This window comes from Cynara cardunculus, unplaced genomic scaffold (assembly GCF_001531365.2).
Source record: "Cynara cardunculus var. scolymus isolate 2C unplaced genomic scaffold, CcrdV1 Un_Scaffold_2487, whole genome shotgun sequence".
Taxonomy (NCBI): Eukaryota; Viridiplantae; Streptophyta; class Magnoliopsida; order Asterales; family Asteraceae; genus Cynara; species Cynara cardunculus.
Genome location: NW_020201109.1, coordinates 44859 through 65683, shown reverse-complemented (window position 1 = coordinate 65683; position 20825 = coordinate 44859). Strand labels below are relative to the sequence as shown.

General features: G+C 38.1%; 1 protein-coding gene across 7 annotated transcripts in view; it reads left to right on the top strand.

Moving 5' to 3' along the window:
* LOC112503069 (eIF-2-alpha kinase GCN2) overlaps positions 1-20825 on the top strand; it is a 43797-nt gene that overhangs the window by 10738 nt on the left and 12234 nt on the right. For all 7 annotated transcript variants that reach the window (XR_003067838.1, XR_003067839.1, XM_025107133.1 and 4 more), the window contains exons 12-13: positions 1016-1070; positions 4295-4461. Coding sequence is in view for 5 of the 7 variants with exons in the window: in XM_025107133.1 (XP_024962901.1) it covers positions 1016-1070; positions 4295-4461 (222 nt within the window). In the remaining 2 variants the exon portion in view is untranslated. The remainder of the gene's footprint in view (positions 1-1015; positions 1071-4294; positions 4462-20825) is intronic.

The following is a 20825-nucleotide window of genomic DNA, read 5'->3' as shown; positions in this document are numbered from 1 at the left end:
TATATATATAATTCTAAGAAATATTATGTTAACCGCTATTTTGGACCGATATATCACTGATATAACCGATATATCGAATATCGGTTCTGACCGATATTTTGTATTCTGACCGATATAACAACATAGATTAATACTAGTCAACTTTCTTCTAGTAGCTAAACAAAAGCTACTTGATTACTTTATTGAAAGAAAAGCTAGCCTGGTGACCAAGACCATAGTTGTTAAAAGCTCTGATGCTCATAAGACCAATGAATCAACTGAAAATAGTATAGACTAGGTACCGAGTTAATAAAGAGTAAGCTTAGCGGCAAGTGTTGCCCTAGGATGCATGTACAAGTCACATATTCATGACGGCATATTATTATTTTAGGCTATGCTGTTATAGCAGTCAAAATACAAAATAGCGATCTGGACCGATATTTGAAATAGCGGTTATAGTGGTCCAAAAATAGCGGTTCATATAATATTATATATATATATATAATATGTATGTATGCATACATAAACATATCATATGCATTAATAAAACATCAAAACATCAACTTAAACAAGTTTCACAAAACAAAATAGGGAAAGTGTTAATAAACGACTTCCTTCCAAGAGTGGAAGAGGCTGTCGAACGTGGAAAAACCTACGACTTCCTTCCAAGTTCCAACTTGGGTTGATGATAGAAAGAAGTTATTGTTAATTGTTATCCTGTTATGTTAATGGATTAAAATTAAAACATAGCCCAAATCAAAATAAAAAACCCAACTGTCCAAGTCAGACTAAAAAATAAAGCCCAAAAAAAATCCGAAACTAAATAGCGTATTGCGGACCGCAATTTGACCCTAAATATCAGTCAAATTGCGGTAAATTGCTCCAATATTAGCGGCACCGCTATTTGACCACCGATATTTTGCATTGGTCTGATATTCAATATTGCTCTGCAATTAACAACATAGATATTATGTCTTTGTATTCTTACCAAATGCCTTATGATATTGTTTTGTTGCCACTATTTTGAGGTACTTAGAGAAGTAGCAACTCTTTCTCGATTGCAGCACCAACATGTTGTACGTTACTATCAAGTAAGGCTTTATTCTCCTCTTCTCATGTTCATGTTTAATTTAGTTGTTCATGATGCTTGATTGCGACATTTGATCTGACTACTAGTTTATACTGTTTATATTTTCTCATGTTCATTTCTCTGTCATTGTACTTTCAAATGTAACTTTGAAAATCTTGTTGATGTGTCAGCTTATGGTAACAAATTAGACATGTTCTTGTTTTTGGATCTAGTTAATGATATATGATTACATGAAACTTTAAAAGTTTGCATGTCATCATCCTCATCAAATATAAACATGCTACATGGAGCCAATAATAGATACGAGAATAAGACAACTCTTCTAACAATTACAAATACATGCTATGAAGCAAAAAGAGAACAAACACCAAGGGTCTATACATCTTTTACTTTATTGTTTTCTACTTAGATGGATAATGTAAATGCTTTTCGTAGAACCCTTTAGTCTTGTAATCCCTAGTCCCTACTATACATTCATATCCATAATGCCTATTTCTTTTCTAATACATCATGCAATACTATGCGTCGTTAAATTGTAGGACTTGAAAAGGCAATTGCAACAACATAAAGCCCATGAATGTTTATTCAGGATGAATTACAAACCAACCAAGCAGTTAAGCGTTCTTTTGAAATTACAGTTGGTACCATGATATAAAATCGTGGTTATCGCTTTGGTAAAGCAGTAAAAGCATTAGGTTCGCAAAAATAGATACAAATATATATATATATATATATATAGGCGAAGGATCGTGTGAGAATGAGAGTTAAGATGAGAAGCGTAAAATGGGATCTGGACCCTTGATCACCTTTGATCTCAAACCCACCCATGAATCGCGCTTGATATAGGGATTGATCTGATGCATCTTATCCTAATATGCATCCAAGGGTGGAGATCCCATCTTACGTTTCTCACCCTATGCTGTTATATCGGTCAAAATACAAAATATCGGTCAGGACCGATATTCGATATATCAGTTATATCGGTGATATATCGGTGATATATCGGAAATAGCGGTTAACATAATATTTCTTAGAATTATATATATAATATGCATTAATTAGAGTTAACATAAAATTTTTACAAGGGTTAAACTTTGGGCTTTTTTTTTAATTCCATGGGCCTTATTTTTTGGGCTGCTTAGTAAATTAGGTCTGAATAAGACTTTCTCAACAGTACTGTCTACGACTTCTTCTTCTCACGTCGTCTCTCTTTTCTCTCTCGGTCTCTCTCTTTTCTCTCTCGGTCTCTCTTCTCGATCTCCTCTGTTTTTCTTGTAATCGATACAACATAGCCAAGCCACTGCCCAGCGACAGCAACTTAGCCAACGACAGAGCCAGAGCCAGCGACAGGTCTCTCTTCTCTATCACCCATTTTGACTATTGTGCTTGTGCCAAATTTTAACCCTTGTAAAAATCGGAATATCGGACCGATTTTATCGCTAAAATATCGCTAAATATCGCTAAATATCTCCGATAATATCGTTCCCGATATTTTGACCGATATTTCATGTCCGATTTTTTTCCTACGAGCGATATCCGATATATCGCGATTTTGACAGCATAGTTCTCACCTTAACTCTTCTTCTCACTGGAACCCAACCCTATATATATATATATATATATATATATATATATATATATATATAGACGAAGTGTGAGAGGGGAAGTTACCATGAGAAGCGTAAGAAGAGATTTGAACCCTTGATCACTTTTAATCTCATGCCCACCTATGAATTGCGCTTTAGAAGGGAATTGATCCGGTGCATCTCGGTGCACCTCATTAGTGTTGACATTCAATTAGGATTGATCCAAGGGTGGAGATCTCTTTTTACGCTTCTCATCATAACTTCCCTTCTCATGGGAACCCAACCCTATATATGTATAGACGAAGGATTGTGTGAGAATAGGAGTTAAGATGTGAAGAAGGTATCTGGACCCTTGATCACTTATAATCTCACCCCCACCTCATGAATTGCGCTTCCCACGTGAATTGATCCAGTGTATCTCATTACTATTGATCTTCAGTTAGGATTGATCCAAGAGTGGAGATCCCTTCTTATTCTTCTCATCATAGCTTCCATTATCACGGAACCCAACCCTCTCTCTCTCTTTATATATATATATATATATAGAGAGAGAGAGAGAGAGAGTCAAGTTCATACGAGAACAATAACTAAATGAAAATGTTTCCATGCGCCATATTTGTAAATGTTATCATGATATCATCTTAAGGAGTTAAGATCCTATCATGATTACAAACTTTGTAATCATGGTACTCAGTACTCAATGTGAAGTGTAAATAGAGGAAGCTTCCAGCGTTTCTCATAAATATTACACTATGAAGTGTAAACAGAGGGGAAACTTCCACGATTCCACCACATGGACGATCGACATGATTAAGTCATCAATTTTCAAACCGAAGGATTTCTTCAGTCAACAATTTCCGTTCTTCAGTGGTTGACTAGTGTGAATCGCATGGAAGAGATGAATGGCTTGGAAAGAAGTGGAATCGTGGGTTTGGAAGACTGGAAGGGGCAAAATTAACCTAATCGATGCCTTACGTGAACTTAGAAAAGACCCAAAAGCCCGAAAATAATAACCCAAAAACTTCAAAAGAGCCCAACAAACAAAGTGGTTTCTCGGTTCGCTATTTTTGGATCAATTAACGGTTGGTTAGTGGTGAATAGCACCACTTTTATTGGTACTGCTATTTTGGACCGGATTTACTCCACTTTTATTGCCGAGGGCCGTGAACCGCTATACCACTTCTATAGTGGCGTGATTAACTGCCCAACAAACCAGTTTATTGTTGGTATACTGCATCAAATATGTGGCAAATTTAGAAATGATCATCTTGTGTACAACGTTGTATCATGCATCCACTTACAAGGCCCAAGCCCATCACTATGTTAGGCATTCTAGAATCAGATAGAATGGGTAATTGAGTATTTTTGGGAATTAGTTTGTTTGTTGATTACAGATCCTCTTTTAGAGTTTGTCTGATTCTGTCTGGTTCATAACACATTGATCATCCTTATCAATTAATGTGGAGTGAAATGATTACAGATTACGTAATCAAGAAGAAAACAGTCAATGAGTGGTTTGTATTGAGCATTATATACTCTTATGTATATTACCATTTTAAGCTGAAAAAAACTTGTTAACTACGATCATGTCAGTAGCTTTTGAAGGTAACTTGATATATCTATTTGATAAATATTTCAGGCATGGTTTGAAACAGGAGATACTGGTTCCTATGCTGATGCTATCGGGGGTTCGAGGACTGCAGCTAGCTCTAGTTTCAGCTACATAGATCTGAGTTCAACAGATGTGGTAGGGCAGGACAACAAAGTTGGAACTTACCTCTATATTCAAATGGAATATTGCCCAAGGTTACCTCCAAATTTCTATTTTCATTTCAAAAAACTAAACTCAAGCAACTGTTTTAGATCTTGGAAAGTGAGTTTTTATAATACTGTTTCTTGTTGCTTCTCTTGGTGTTCTGGTCGTATTGTCAATTGTCATCCTCTATACCATATTCTTATTGAGCCTCAACTTAAGAAAAAGTCTCTACATTTACCCCAACATTTATTACCTGTCTGGTTGGCAAAAAGTTTTACTTGAACTAATGTTTAGGGTTGAGATTTTATGGTTTAGATTATGCATCATGTGGCTGATCCAAATTATGCCTCACTGATTAAAAACTTCTAGAACAGGTGATCAACAAAGGTCCCTAACATTTTCAGCAGCATCATAGAAATATATTTCTCCTTGGATGCCATCTGGATAATAGAACGAAGAATATAGAATTGCATGCATGAAGAAGTAGTAGAGACAGAAGCAAGGACAGTAAGTAGTGGCAGAGGTTTAGAAAGGCAAGGATTCAGACATTCAGCCATTATACATGTTAGGATGACTCCTCCATCCTAACTTTTTCCTTAGGAAGGCTAATAGCATTCAACTGGTGTAGCAAGAAATATCGGGAAATTCCTGAAAGTAGAATTTTCAGAAAATGCAATATTTGCCCATCATTTATAGGATAATTTTGCACAGAGAACAGAGTTTTAGCTGACAGCAATCAAATCCTTGATCTTTGAAAGAAATTAGTAAAGAATCCCTATGCTGTGGAAATGGAAATTTCCCCTGAACTTTGCTTGAATAACTTAATCCCCCTCGAATTTTTATCTTTTACGACCACAAAGAAATTAGGATTCCCAAATATTGTTGCATTACTATTCATAATGAAAAGACTGTATAGTACAAGCAATGACTAAAACATCAAAATTACGTGATATTATCATGCCCACCGCATAATATCTATTCTCTACTAGAACCATATTGTGGTATTGGCCAGATGTGTTGAGATAATGTAAATCCCATGAACCAAGGGATCGATTTACTTGAATATTGTTTCCTAAAATATAGGCACCTAAGGCCTATATATATTGCAAGGTCTTATGCATAATAACACGTGAAATATTTCTAGTTTTATTATGTGACGTTCATTATGGTTGTTAGGATGTCAGTACGGTATATATTTTCTTAGGCCCATTAAGCACATGGGCTCTTGGGGTTTCTCTTTTGTCTAGGTTTTCTGTCTATATACATATATACATCCTTGTATCCTTTTTTTTTTTTTTGTAATACACAAGTTAAAAGCAATAATATAATCCCTGATTACATGGTATCAGAGCTCGTTTTCGTACAATCACTAGTTTCGTGGATCGAAATTTTTGTTCTTCGGTTAGGGTTCATGTTCTTCTAGTTTTGGTTTCCTTGTGTGGGATTGGTTTTGCTGGTTGTTTGTGGGTTTCGGTTTATCCATGTGATCTGTTCCTCGTGGCTGCTGTTTGCTAACTCTCAGATCTGGTCGTGTTTCAAAGATACGACTAGTAGGGTTTGGTTTTTTTGTTTAGGGTTTCTTGTGCAGCAATGGTTCTTGATCCTAGGCATTTTGTTTTATGATTTGCTGCTTTCTGGATCTGGTTGCTGCCGGGTGTTTTTTAATCCAGATCTGGGTGTGTTTTTATTCTTCACGACTTCAGATCTGTTTGTGTTTGGGTGCTGCTTTCTCGGCTGTTTGGTGCTGCTGTGATTCGGGGCTGTTTTGCTTGATTATTTTGGTCGACAGCCAGCTTTCTGCTGCTGTTTGAGTGACAAGAAGTTTTGCTGCTGCTGTTTGCTTGCTGCCCAAGTCCAAGCTGAGGATTCAATTCGTTTTGCGGCTGCTTGCTTCTGTTTGCTGTAGGTTTTCTTTCCGGGTTAGCAGCCCTCCTAGGCTACTGCTGTTTTTTGTTTTTAAACGCTTCATTTTCATTTTCCTTGGATCGGAATTTCTATTCGTCGGTTTCTTTGGCACCCTGTGAGTGCGTCGTTCGCTTTTTAGTTTGCTATCCTTCGTCCTAAGTTCTATGTTCTCTCTTCTGGTTCGTGATTTATTGGAAGATGACTGGAGAAGACAAAACATCTGACAGTACAATAGTTTACGTTTTCCCGAGATGCTTCCAGTAAATGTTAAGCTCACCCACAACAAACTTAATGGCTCCAACTACTTTGAGTGGAGCAAAACTATTCGTATCTATCTCCGGAACATGGGAATGGCTTCTCATATCACATCGGATCCTCCTAAAGGTAACGATTCTGATTCATGGTTCTAAAAGTGACGTTCGTTTGTACTTGCAAATTATCAATACTATTGAGCCTTCTGTTTCGTCTCTAGTTAGTCACTGTGAATATGTGAAGGAACTTATGGATTATCTTGATTTTGTATATTCTGGACAAAGTAACATCTCTCGAATCTATAGTGTGTAAGTCCTTTCATCGTGGAGAACAACAGGACCGATCACTCACTACGTATGTCATGGATTTCAAGAAAGTGTATGACGAGCTTAAATTTCTTCTTTCATTAAGTGCTGATGTCAAAGCCATGCAGACTCAGAGGGAACAAGTGGTTGTTATCAGTTTGCGACCAGAATTTGAGACTATCAGATCTCAGTTCTTGAATGAGTGCTATTCCTTCTCTACAAGAATCATTTGCCTGTGTTCTTAGGAATGAGAATCTTCAGACTTCTCAAACTTATGATCACAACAGTGCTCTGGTTGGTCGAGGGGGATTTCATAGTGGCTACCAAGGAGAATTTCAATGGGGGTCACCGTGGTGGCTCTAGAGGTGGCCACAGTGACCGAACAACTGACTCACGGGCTACTATTCCAGATTCTGATAATGTTGAGTGTTACTACTACCATGAGTTAGGTCATACCAAGCGCATATGTAAGAAGCTTTTGCCCAGACATCCGAGGAGTTCAGCAGTGCACATTGCCTCTGCCTCACATAGTATTGTTACTATACCCGTAGAAGAATATGCTCGACTTTTAGGGACTGAGAATTCCACTGCTCCGACTGCTGCATTTGCTGAGACAGGTAACTTTAGTACATGCCTATTATCTTCTGCCTCCAAACGGGTCATTGATTCAGATGCTTCAAATCACATGATAGGTAATCCCACCATCTTCTCTAATTGTAGTAAACACAAATTCCCATCACATGTCACAATTGTTGACGGTCTACCACACCTGTCCTTAGTTCTTAGTTTTGGCACCATCGATCTTACCCCGTCTGTTTTGTTATCTTCCGTATTGAGCCTACCTAATTTCTCGTTCAATTTGTTATCAGTCAGCAAAATTACCCGTACTTTAAATTGTTGTCTCATTCTTTTTGTCTTTCAGGATCTGTCGACGAAGAGGATTATTGGTAGAGGGAGGGAGACTGATGGCCTATACATATTTGAACTTCAAGTACCTTTCTCATTGACTTGTTCCAGCTCATCGTCTTCACTTGAAGTTCATTGTCGATTAGGTCATCCATCTTTACAGAATCTGAAGAAGTTGTGTCCTGAGTTTTCTTATTTACCTTATCTAGAGTGTGAGTCTTGTCAGTTTGCCAAACATCAGTGTATTCATTTAAGTCCTAGAGTTTGTAATAAGCAGGCCTCATCCCCATTTGAGTTGGTCCATTCTGATGTTTGGGGACTATGTCCTGTTACTTCAAAACTTGGGTTTAAATATTTTGTTACATTTGTTGATGATTACTCTCGCACTACTTGGCTTTAATTTATGAAAAACCGGTCTGAGGCATTCACACATTTTTGTTTACTCTATGCTAAGATTAAAACCCGGTTTAAAGTCTCCATTCAAACTCTTTGTAGTGATAATGCAAAAAAATATATGATTCAAACATTTAAGTCATATATGATTCAAAATGGCATTCTTCATGAGTTTTCCTTTGTTGACACACCGGCCCAAAATGGGGTTACGAAACAAAAGAATCGTCATTTCCTAAAGGTGGCTCAGGATCTATTATTTCACATGACTGTTCATAAAATCTTCTGGGCTGATGTGGTTGCTAAAGCTTGTTTTCTTATCAATCGAATGCCTTCTGTTGTCTTGGATGGTAAAAGTTCTTTCTCAGTTCTGTTTCCTACAAAATCATTGTTTCCTGTGATATTTGGTAATTTTTGTTCTGTCCACGATACCCGACTTCACATAACTAAGTTGGATCTGAAGTCACTGAAATGTGTCTTTCTTGGTCACTCTCGACTTCAAAGAGGGTACAAGTGTTTTTCCTCATGCTTAATCGATACATCGTATCACAAAACGTTACATTCCATGAAAATATACCCTTCTTTTCTATGTCCGCTCCTTGCAACCCAAGAGATGGTGATGATTTGTTGGTGTGTACCATACTTGTTCCCGAGTCTACTACCCCATCTGACTTGACACAGACCCAAGAGTCTACTAAACCACCGATAGTTCCTGTATATAAATAGGCGGCAATGACCTACATCAGATCCCGACCCAACACCATCGTCTGCAAATTCGTCTAATGATGATTCTCTTGCCCACCTTCCGATACACAGGTTCCTGATCTTGATGTTCCCATTGCTCTTCGGAAAGGTAAGCACTCATGTACTTACCCTATTTCTTTTGTTGTTTTCTACCTATTTCTTTTGTTGTTTTCTATGATAAACTTTCTTTACGTTCTCGTTCTTTGATCTCTACACTTGATTCTTTATATGTTCCTAAAACGGTTGGTGAAGCTTTGGCCCATCCTGGATTGGCGGGATGCTATGATTGATGAGATGAATGCTCTCGATCATAATGATACATGGGATTTGGTAGAGTTGCCTGCATGCAAAAAGACAATTGGCTGTAAATCGGTATACACTGTGAAAGTTAATCCCTTTGGATCTGTGGCTCGTCTGAAAGCCCGATTGGTAGCCAAAGGATATGCTCAGACTTATGGGGGCGATTACCACAAGACATTTTCTCCTGTGGCTAAGGTGCCCTCCATTGGCCTGTTTGTTTCATTAGTCACTACTTACGACTATGTACAACACTAATTGGATGTGAAAAATGTCTTCTTGCATGGTGATTTACATGAGGAAGTCTATATGGAGCAACCGCCTAGGTGTGTTGCTCAGGGGGAGTCTAGTAGAGTCTATAAACTGCGTAAATCATTGTATGGTTTAAAGCAATCTTCTCGTGCTTTGTTTGGACGGTTTAATGCCGTAGTGACTGAATTCGGCTTACGGAGGAGCTCTTATGATCATTCTGTGTTCTTTCCTTCGTCATCTTCAAGCTCCCACCGGCCTCGCCATCTTGGTGAACTCCAGGGACTCCGTCTTCTTTGGAATGCCGTCTTTGTTGATTTAAATAAATACATCAAAATTCTATTCTATTTACATTTGTCCTATCTAGAAAATTAAAATTAAAAATTACAACCCATGCAATTAATGCAATTTAATTTTTTGACAAAAATAAATAAATAAATCAACCACGGGTCTCGGCGGCGCAATCCATATATTACACAATATAAATATTAAACATGATATAAAACAAAAAGTTGGTACAATTAAATAAACATTAAATAATTGACCAAAAACAAAAATAATTAACAACGGAAATTAATTGGGATTTTATAAGATCAAATCTAACAAAAGTTTTGATTAAATTCCAAATAACATATTTGGTTTTAATTAGTCCATAATTTAATTTAAAACCAGCCCCAACTTTAAATGAAATTCGGCCCAAAGTTGTAATTTAAAACCAGCCCAATCATTTAAATTTAAAATGGCTTAAAAACAGGCCCAAAGAATTATAGCCAAAAGAAGTCTCGGCCCATACATGGTTTCTATTCCCTCTCCCTACTCTCAGCTCCACCATGAAAAGGCTGTTCCCCTTTAATGGGCCAGAACTCGCCTTGCAACTGCAGGGACGGGATTGGGTGACCTAAACTTTGGGCAGGAACTGATTTCTTCGAAATCCTTTCAAAAATAAAATCCCATTTAGTGACATTCCGTTTTAACTACTTCCGATTAATCGAAATAATCGTCAAAGTGGCTCTGATACCACTGTTGGGCTTTAGTTTGGCGAAAATAACCGGATAAAACACAGCGGAAAAACAAAACCCCGTTACAAAAACGTTAATTTTTTTTAAAATAAAACCCAAAGCCGGATCCATTGACAATTAAAACGAATCTACACAAACCATAGGGTGTTTAAAATATTTACCTTGTGGTTGAAATTGAAACTTTGATGTAGCACTAAGAAACCAAATCAGGTTTCCTCTATCGGTTGTCCACACACGAACACGCTTAGAACTCCCACCGGGTGCTAGCCCAAAGAATCCTAATTCTATAATTGTATCGTAAGGGTTTTGAGGCTACAACTAGTTATCAAAACTTAAATCCACTTCTTTGGTTTAGCCCCTAAGCCTTATTTATATGGTCAGTCTTCGAGATTGACCATAACTCTTAATAAGGCTTAATCATGATCTAAAATGATTATTTATTTATCTAATAATATCTTATATAATTATCTAAAAACATTTAAGATAATTACATACATATTTATAGATTAAACCCTGTAATTATAATAATCACAAAACGGTATACATGTTTAGATTCTTTCTTTAGTGGAAGCATACGTGTTCTTTGTGTGCAACCCTTTAGGTTTACATGGCTCGTTGGCAGTGTATCTGGGTGACACGTGTCGTGGGTATAACATACAACTTACACATGGATTAGGAAAAAATGATAAGAGTTCTTGAGAGATTTCAAAATTTGGAGACCGTCAATGTCAAATGTGTCGATATGTTTGATGGTTTTAGGCGCCGATTTTGATTATGTTAGATGTTAGACTTTATTTTGGGCTTAGGGATATATTTGGGTCATAGCCCATAAGTTAAAAAAGTTGGGCTTGTTAATACTAAATAAAAAAATACATATATATATATATGTATTTAACGGTCGGTTTGGTCCAAACCGCCCAAAAAAGGTTTCAGACCAGACCGGACCGCCTAGTTTTGCTATTTTCCAAACCGGACCAAACCTCCAGACCGCTCAAACCACCAAAAACGGTCCGGTTTGACTTGGTTCGACCGTTTTGAGCGGTCCAACGGTTTTTTTGAACACCCCTACTGGGAGTGATGAGACTGGGATCAAGAAGCTAAAAGATTTTCTTGCGTCTCGGTTTCAAACAAAGGACCTAAGTTCCTTTAAAATACTTCTTGGGAATTGAAGTATCTCGTACTTGGAAAGGGATATGTTTGTCTCATTGGAAAAATTGTTTGGATATATTGAACGACTCTGGTATGATTGAAACAAAACCTTGTGAGGCCCCAATGATTCCAAATATGAAATTGAAAGCGGACGATGGTGATCTACTTAAGGATCTAGAGAAGTATAGAAGAATCGTGGGAAAGCTAAACTACCTGACGATTATACGCCCTGACATCGCTTTTCCAGTGAGTGTAGTAAGTCAGTTTATGTCATCTCTGAAAACTCCACATTATTGGGACATTGTTAGGCCGTGCTGTTAAAATCGCGATATATCGGATATCGGGCTTGATGGAAAAATCAGTCAAAATATTGGTCCCGATAATATCGTCGAGATTTACCGTCATTTACCGATATTTTGATGGAAAAATCGGTCCGATATACCGATGTTTTCTATAAGACAAATGTTTGGGCTTTTCTTGTTACATGTTGGGCTTAGTTTTTCACTTTTTTGGGCTCTTTATTTGGTGACATATATTAGGTCTCAAGTTCTCAACTTTCACCTTCTTACGCTTCTTCACCTTTATTCTTGGTCTCCTTCATCTTCACGCTCACGGTCTGGCTTTTTTATTTTCATCTTCACGCTCACGGTCTGGCTTTTTTATTTTCATCTTCACGCTCACGGTCTAGCTTCTTTCTCTTCTCGGTCTTCTCTAGTCCTCAACCAACTGGTAACTACTGTTGATACAACCACAGGTCTTCAACAGTCCCTCAACCAACACTCCAGCAGCAACTGTTAATCTTGATTCTTGAGTGTTGATACTTGATACAGCCATATAGGTCCTTGTCCTCTCCTCGTCCTCAACACAACCTCCTGGCTCCTCGTGACTACCTCAACTCAGCCTCCAACAGGAGGAGACTCCAGGTCTTATGTCCTAACTCCCAAGTCTTAAACACCCACCCACTCACTTAATTATTCTTATTTGACTTGGTTAGAACTTACTGTAATTTACTTATTTTGTTGTTAAGGCTTAACTAAAGAAAGCAATGGAAAGTAGAGAAGGGGGTCAATCTTCAAGGGCATCTGTGACCCCGATTACCACTAATACTACTTCATCAGACGCATGTACAAAATGCATCAATGGCAATATGGCTTGGGAATTGAGGGTATGGAAAGATCCAACCAAAAAAAATAATGTATGGTGTACTTTATGTGATAAAAAATGAGTGGGGGATCACTAGGCTGAAAGAACATCTTACTCACACCGGAAGTAATGTGATTGGTTGTCCTAATGTGAGTAATGACATCAAAAAAGGAGTTCTCGCATCAATTATTGAAAAGAATAAGAAAAAGAAAGAAAGAAATAGAGATGTAGAATTCCTCCGACAATATTCGGTTGAAGTTGATGATATTAATGATATTGATGAGGATGAGCAAGAAGTAGATGGAATAAAAATTATCACAGGAGGAAGAGAACAAGTCGGAATGCCACCTCGTGGTTTGAAAAGAAAGCCCGCTAGTGATGTTCGCGGGCCTCTTGATGTGATGTTGAAGCGCGATTATGCCAAGATAAGATAAGCCACTTTAGATACAAAAAATCCAATCAAAGAGAAGTTAAAGATGGCCGCTTGGAAAGAGTTTGCGGTTTAGGCATAATAGGTTGGGTTGCCGTTCAATGTCGTGCATGATGAGAACTTTCAAAAGTTCATAAATGCGGTTGGAGAGTATGGAAGAGGTAATTACCACTTAAATTTTGAATATATTTCTCAAAGGTTAATTACTAAGTACTAACTTTATTCCTATCGTTGGTAGGCATGCCGGCTCCAAGTTATCATAATATTCATGCCACACTGTTGAAAGATGTACTTGAGGACACTAACAAGTTTGTGGATTCCTTCCATTCACATTGGAAGAAGAGTAAATGCACTATTATGTCCGATTTTTGGACAGACAGGAAAGGGAGAAGCTTGATTAATTTTTTAGTCAATTGTCCACAAGGAACAATATTTTTGAAATCAATTGATGCATCGGAGCATGTGAAAGATGCTCAATTAATTGTACAGATGATCAATGAGGTTATAGAGGATGTCGAAGAGGAGAACATCGTGCAAGTAACAAAAATTCTATCTATATTAAGTATTAACATTATTCTACATATATATATATATATAATTACACATATATATATATATTAAAGTAGTGACTAATTGTTTTTTACTTATACTAGTTTGTCACCGATAATGGGTCCAACTATAAAGCTGCGGGGAAAATCTTGGAAAAACATCATCCTCAGATGTTTTGGACACATGCGCAGCACATTGCGTGAATCTTATGATAGGAGATGTCGGAGAGAAAATTCCAAAGATTAAAAGTGTGTTAGTTGATGCGAGGGCGGTAGTGGTTTATATCTATAACCACCGAAGGATTTTGAATATGATGCGAAAGCTTACTAAAAATAGGGAACTGCATAGGTCATGTGTTACAAGGTTCGCAACACAATTCTACACCATTCAGAGCATTCATGAGAAYCGGCATCATCTCCAAGTGCTATTTGTTTCTGAACAATGGAGGAAGAGTGACTTTGCCAAGAAAGCCATCGGAAAAAGAATTGAACGAATAATAGCTAAGCAAGAGTTTTGGGACAATATTTATCTTGCTTGTCAAGTATTGGCACCGTTGGTTGATGTTGTTCGGTTGGTTGATACGGAGAAAAAGCCGTGTATGGGTTATATTTACGATGCTATGGAAAGAGCTAAAGATCAAATTAAGAAGAACTTGACTGGCACCGTTCACGAAAGACTGATCACTAAAGTGTGGTCAATGATTCAAGCACGATGGAGTGACCAACTTCGTCATCCTTTGCATCTGTTGTAATAATCTAATACAATTCAAACCTGATTTTTTTTTTGATAAATTAACAGTCGTCTATCACAGTTACACCGCCATTTCATCTTTAACAATATTATGAGCGATGAGGGTTAATCTGGTCAATACTTTATGTGAGGGGTCTCATCAGACAACCCTTGGTCAATAAGGGGGTCTAATCAGACGCACTTGATTGGTGAGGGGTCCTTATCAGACAACACTTGTACGGTGAGGGGTCTCATCGGACCACACTTGTACGGTGAGGGGTCTCATCGGACAACACTTGATCGGTGAGGGGTTTTTATCGGACAACACTTTGCACGATGAGGATCCTTATCGGACAACACTTGAGCGGTGAGGGTCAAATCCAAACAACACTTTGAATGATGAGGTTTAAATCTGGTTAACACATTGAGCGATGAGGGGACCTTATCAGATAAGGCTTTGGCCGATGAAGGGCCTCATCGGTTAAAGCTTTGACCGATGAAGTTTTAAACTAGTCTTGATACAGTGTTATTTTGACACTTAATACAATATCTAACATGGTAAAACCAAATAGCTACAATGTAAAAGGTAATAACTCATAATTTATCAAGCTATAGAAACTCACCTTTGTCTGATACTTAAAGAAATGCTTCTGCCTTCTTCCCTTCGATCACCAATTTTCAAAAGTTACCTTTCAAAAATTTCAGTAAAAGAAACTTCCCCAGTTACCTATCTCTTACTATATATAGTAAGAAGAAATAAGGGGTGGGGGGTGGGGGAATTGAGGTGGTGCAAGGGCATGCACCTCCCCCCCATACACATCACAAAGTACATCAAATTATTGGACCAACTTATTTTTGTCACAAGGAGGTGACAAATATTGCATTGTTGATCCCTCTATATACATCAATTGCCACATTTTACCCCTGCACTTTCCATTGCTATTTAATCTTTGAAACCCGACCGTATATATCTTAAAAACGAATATTATATCCTCTTCTTAGAAGAATTCCGTCCTGGAGTTCCATTACGTAAACAAATGAGGTTATAGACGTGAATTGACTGTCTCGATAAAAAATAATTGATAAGGGAACATTGTGACGTGTTACCACTTCATCAATATATAATTTCGGCAACTGATCCATCGAATATGATTCTTTCATCGGTAAGAAATTAGCAGACTTTAATAATCGATCCACAATAACCCATATGGCATCAAAGCCCTTCGGTGTTTTAGGTAATTTGGTTATGAAATCCATAGTAATGTGATCCCATTTCCAAATCAAAATTTCTAACGACTGCAACTTACTTGCAAGCAAGTCATACACTGTTCAACATGTCTGGCTATATCCATCATGCCCGACCACTAGTAGGATTGTTTCATATCTCGATACATTTTTCTCGTACCTGGGTGGATAGAAAAACGAGATTTGTGGGCTTCACTGAAGATGCTTTCTCTGATATTACCATAGTACGGTATCCAGACTCTTTTCTGAAAACACAACAATTCCTGGCCGTCTTTTACCAATTCAGATATCACCCCACCAAGTCGTTCTTGTTTGATCTTGTCTTCTCGCCATGGGATCTTTGCAGTTCTTCATGAATGGTTGGCAATAACTCTCCTCTTAACGCTATAGCTTTTAACTGTACCACTCCTTTCTTTATGGCTTAAAGCGTCAGCTACCACATTTGTCTTGCCCGGATGATACAAAATCTCGCAATCATAATCATTAACCAGCTCTAACCATCGTTTTTGATGCATATTTAATTTCTTCTGATGGAACAAATGCTGCAAACTTTTATGATCAAGGAAAAATTTGGCATTTAGTCTCATGCAAGTAATGCCTCCGGATTTTCAAAGCAAAAAACTACGGCTGCCAGTTCCATATCATGGGTAGGATATTGCTTTTCATGATCCTCTAACTGCCTTGAAACGTAAGCAATAACCTTTCCACGTTGCATCAACACGCAACCCAAACTCAGCTTTGAGGCATCACTATAGACCACAAAATCTTCCGTAGCATCAGGTAAGAATAGAATTGTTGTGCTACACAATTTATCTTTTTGCATTTGTAAAGCCTTAGCTTGTTCTTCCTTCCATTCAAACCTCACATTCTTTTTCGTCAATCCGGTTAACGGGGTAGCAATACAAGAAAAATCTTGTATGAACTTTCGATAATAAGCTGCCAGCCCAAGAAAACTCCTGGTTTTGGTTGGTGTTTTCAGTGCTTCCCACTTCTCAATGGCTTCAATTTTGAGGGGATCGACCTTTATACCCAACTCAGAAATAACATGGCCCGAAAATTGTACTTCTCGTAACCAAAACTCACATTTTGACATTTTGGCATACGACTTTTCTTGTTTCAAAAGTTCTAGAAGCAGTCGTAGATGGTTCACGTGCTCTTTCTCAGATCGAGAATATATCAGAATATCATTGATAAAAACAAAACAAATTTATCGAGATACGGACGACATACCCTATTCATCATGTCCATAAATGTTGCTGGTGCGTTTGTAAGCCCGAATGGCATTACGAGAAACTCGTAATGCCCATAGCGCTTACGGAATGCCGTTTTCGACACATCTTCTCGAATTTTTAGCTGATGATAACCGGATCGTAAATCAATCTTTGAAAAGTAAGTGGCCCAATCAATTGATCAAATAAATCATCAATTCTTGGGAAAGGATACTTGTTCTTGATTGTTAACTTATTTAACTCATACGGAGTTAATCTATATGGTGCACGAGCAACTGGCGCAACTCCAAGTAACAACTCAATCTGGAATTCTATTGATCGATCACGAGGTGGAAATACTTCTGGAAATTTACTTACAACACGGATATCCTCCATCTTATTCTTTTCTTTCTTTATATCGATCACATATGCAAGAAAACTGATACACCCCTTCTGCACATACTTCCGAGCCTTTAAAACGGAAATAAGGATGGAATAACGATCTCCTCTGTCGTCATAGATTATAACCGGTCCCTTCCCCGGTAAATCTATATGAATAATTTTCTTATTACATATTATATTGGCTTGGTTTTTAGCCAACCATTCCATACCCACAATTATATCAAATTCTCTTAGCGGTATAGGAAAAAACTGGATGGATACCTCACACCCTTCCATTGATATGGAACAATTATCAAAAACTTTCTTAACCGACACTTCATTATCATTTGTTGTTTCTACTATCAAAACCTCATCTAATACTTTAGGTTTTAAACACACCCAACCAACAAATGATGATGACACAAAAGAACGATTTGCACCGGAATCAAATAAGACTTTGGCACATACTGAATTAACAAAGAATGTACCTGTCACCATTTCAGATGTTCTTCTGTCTCGCCTCTTGTCATCTGAAAGGCTCGTCTCCTAGCCATTGCCTCTCCACGTCTTACTTCCCCATGACCGCTAGGCACATTGCGATTAAACATTGGCCCCCGGTTGGGTGGAATATTCCCAGCACAACCAGATCCTCGGCCCCCAGAATAACCAGGTCCCTGTCCCTCAGCAGAACCAGATCCCTGTCCCTCAACCTGCGGACAGTCAACATTAATATGCTAGGAGGAATCACACGTAATACATCTTCGTACTATTCGACAATCTTTGGCCATATGTCCTTATTTTTGACATTTGTAACATGTTCGTGTTTCAGTGTTGCACTCTCCTTGATGTATTTTATGACATGTTTTATCAACAAACCTTGACATTGGACGATTCAGATCTTCAACAAATCTAGGTCTACGGAAATCGGTTGCTATTGCCTCCCTTTTTCTTTTCTCCCCGACCCTTTCTTGTGGTTGACGGTTGATATCCTGCTCCAAAATTTATGCAGCATCAACTGCCGCTTGAAATGTAACCGGGTTCCTAGAAATTACATACTTTCGGAGATTAGACTCAAAACCCCAAATATATTTCCTTACTTTGCTGCTTTCAGTAGCAACATAGGCTTCAGCAAATCGGGACTATTCCATGAACACTTCAGTGTACTGAMGAAATGTCATGTTACCTTGCTTTAATCGAAGAAAAGTGTTCTCTAGCTTTCAAACAACAGCTTCAGGACAATACTGAATTTTAAATTTTACTACTAATTCTTCCCACAACATTGTCTTCAAAATGTTCGGATGAGAGCTCAACATGATTTCCCACCAATATAGTGCACTTGACCGCAACCTTGATACGACAAACATTACTTTATCTTCTTCCGCATTTTTGCTAGTCTTTAGACTTAATTCAGTCTCCTTAAGCCAATACATGGCCTTAACGGGATCACGCTCTCCGGAAAACTTAGGGGGTTTGCATGCAAGAAACATCTTGATATCACCTCTCTTTTGTACCGAAGATGAAGTAGGTGGTGCAGACGTAGTCATTACCGGTGTACTTTCTCCGGCTGCTTCACGAAAATTCGGGTTCTCCATTCCTTCCGGATTATACTAAGTGGAACGCCCTAGCAAATTTACTAGATTGTTCTGAATTTTTCCCAGTTCAGCTGCTAACATCTCCTGGGTAATAAACCCTGGGTTATGAGCACGACCTCTGCCCCTTGTTCTGCCCCGTCCATGACCTGACATTGAGCTTTCTTGTATTGACATTTCCTGTTCTGTATGAATTTCTTGTTGAATACCTCTTCCTCTTCCTTGACCCCGACCTCGACTTCTTGTTTCAATGGTTGTAGCAATTTCTGGATTTTCTTCTGTATTCAAAATTCCTCTTCCCTGCCTCTTCCATGGCCCGTAGAAGTACTTCCAGGACGATTAGGATTATCTGTCATTCTTACTTAATACTTGCAACACTTTAACTTCCTTTACCGCCATAATAAATACGTATACAATCAATCACATGCCGAATTATGATAACATGCTTACGCTTAAATCAGGTATCTGCAGCTCAAGATTACATTAATCTCGTGTAATCCAACTCTACCATACTTATCATCATAATAGGTCCAATTATAACACATTCCCAGTCCGAAATCCCAGTGGAACCTATTATCACATACTTAACGCCTCTAGTTTAAGTCTGGGTATCAGAAAAGTACCCAAATCTCTTAAACTAAGGCTCAGATACCAAATGAAACAATCCTAACAAACAAAATTCATGCTTTAACATACATCAGGTTTCAATAGTTACAACCATTTCAAACTTATTTACATATGACAAGCCAACAACATGGATTAACAAAAAAAAATTGTCATAACAAGACTTTCTTCCATACTTTCCTTTGCCTTTATCCTGTGATGTTTGATGATCTGCAAAATAAATTATTACAACAATTGAGGGTTAGATCGAAAGGTCTAGTGAGTGAATCTCCGTCCTGCAAATATAATCTGCTGTAATAATCTAATACAATTCAAACTTTATTTTTTATGATAAATTAACAGTCGTCTATAGCGGTTACACCGCCATTTCATCTATCGTGGTTACACCGCCATTGCATCTATCGCGGTAACACCGCCATTGCATCTATCGCGGTTACACCGCCATTTCATCTTTAACAATATTATGAGCGATGAGGGTTAATCTGGACGATACTTTATGTGAGGGGTCTCACGGACAACCCTTGGTCGATAAGGGGTCTCATCGGACAGACTTGATCGGTGAGGGGTCCTTATCAGACAGCACTTGTACGGTGAGGGGTCTCATCGGACAACACTTGAGCGGTGAGGGTCAAATCTGGACAACACTTTGAGCGGTGAGGGTTAAATTCGGTTAACACATTGAGCGATGAGGGGACCTTATCGGATAAAGCTTTGACCGATGAAGTTTTGAACCAGTCTTGATACAATGTCATTTTGACACTTAATACAATATCTAACATGGTAAAACCAAATAGCTACAATGTAAAAGGTAATAACTCATAATTTATCAAGCCATAGAAACTCACCTTTGTCTGTTATTTCAAGAAATGCTTCTGCCTTCTTCCCTTCGATCACCAATTTTTTAAAGTTCCGTTTCAAAAATTTCAGTAAAAGAAACTTCCGCGGTACCTATCCCTTACTATATATAGTAAGAAGAAAGAAAGGGGGGGGGGGGATTGAGGCGGKGCATGGGCATGCACCTCCCCCCCCATACACATCACAAAATACATCAAATTATTGGACCAACTTTTTTTTGTCACAAGGAGGTGACAAATATTGCATCGTTGATCCCTCTGTATACATCAATTGCCACATTTTACCCCTGCACTTTCCATTTCTATCAATCTTTGAAACTCGACCATATATATCTTAAACCGAATATTACAGATAGGCTGCTGATAGTATTGCATCTCCCCAAAAAAGTGATGGAACGTGAGATATAAGGAGAGAGCGAGCCACTTCGGAGAGGTTTTTTTTTCCT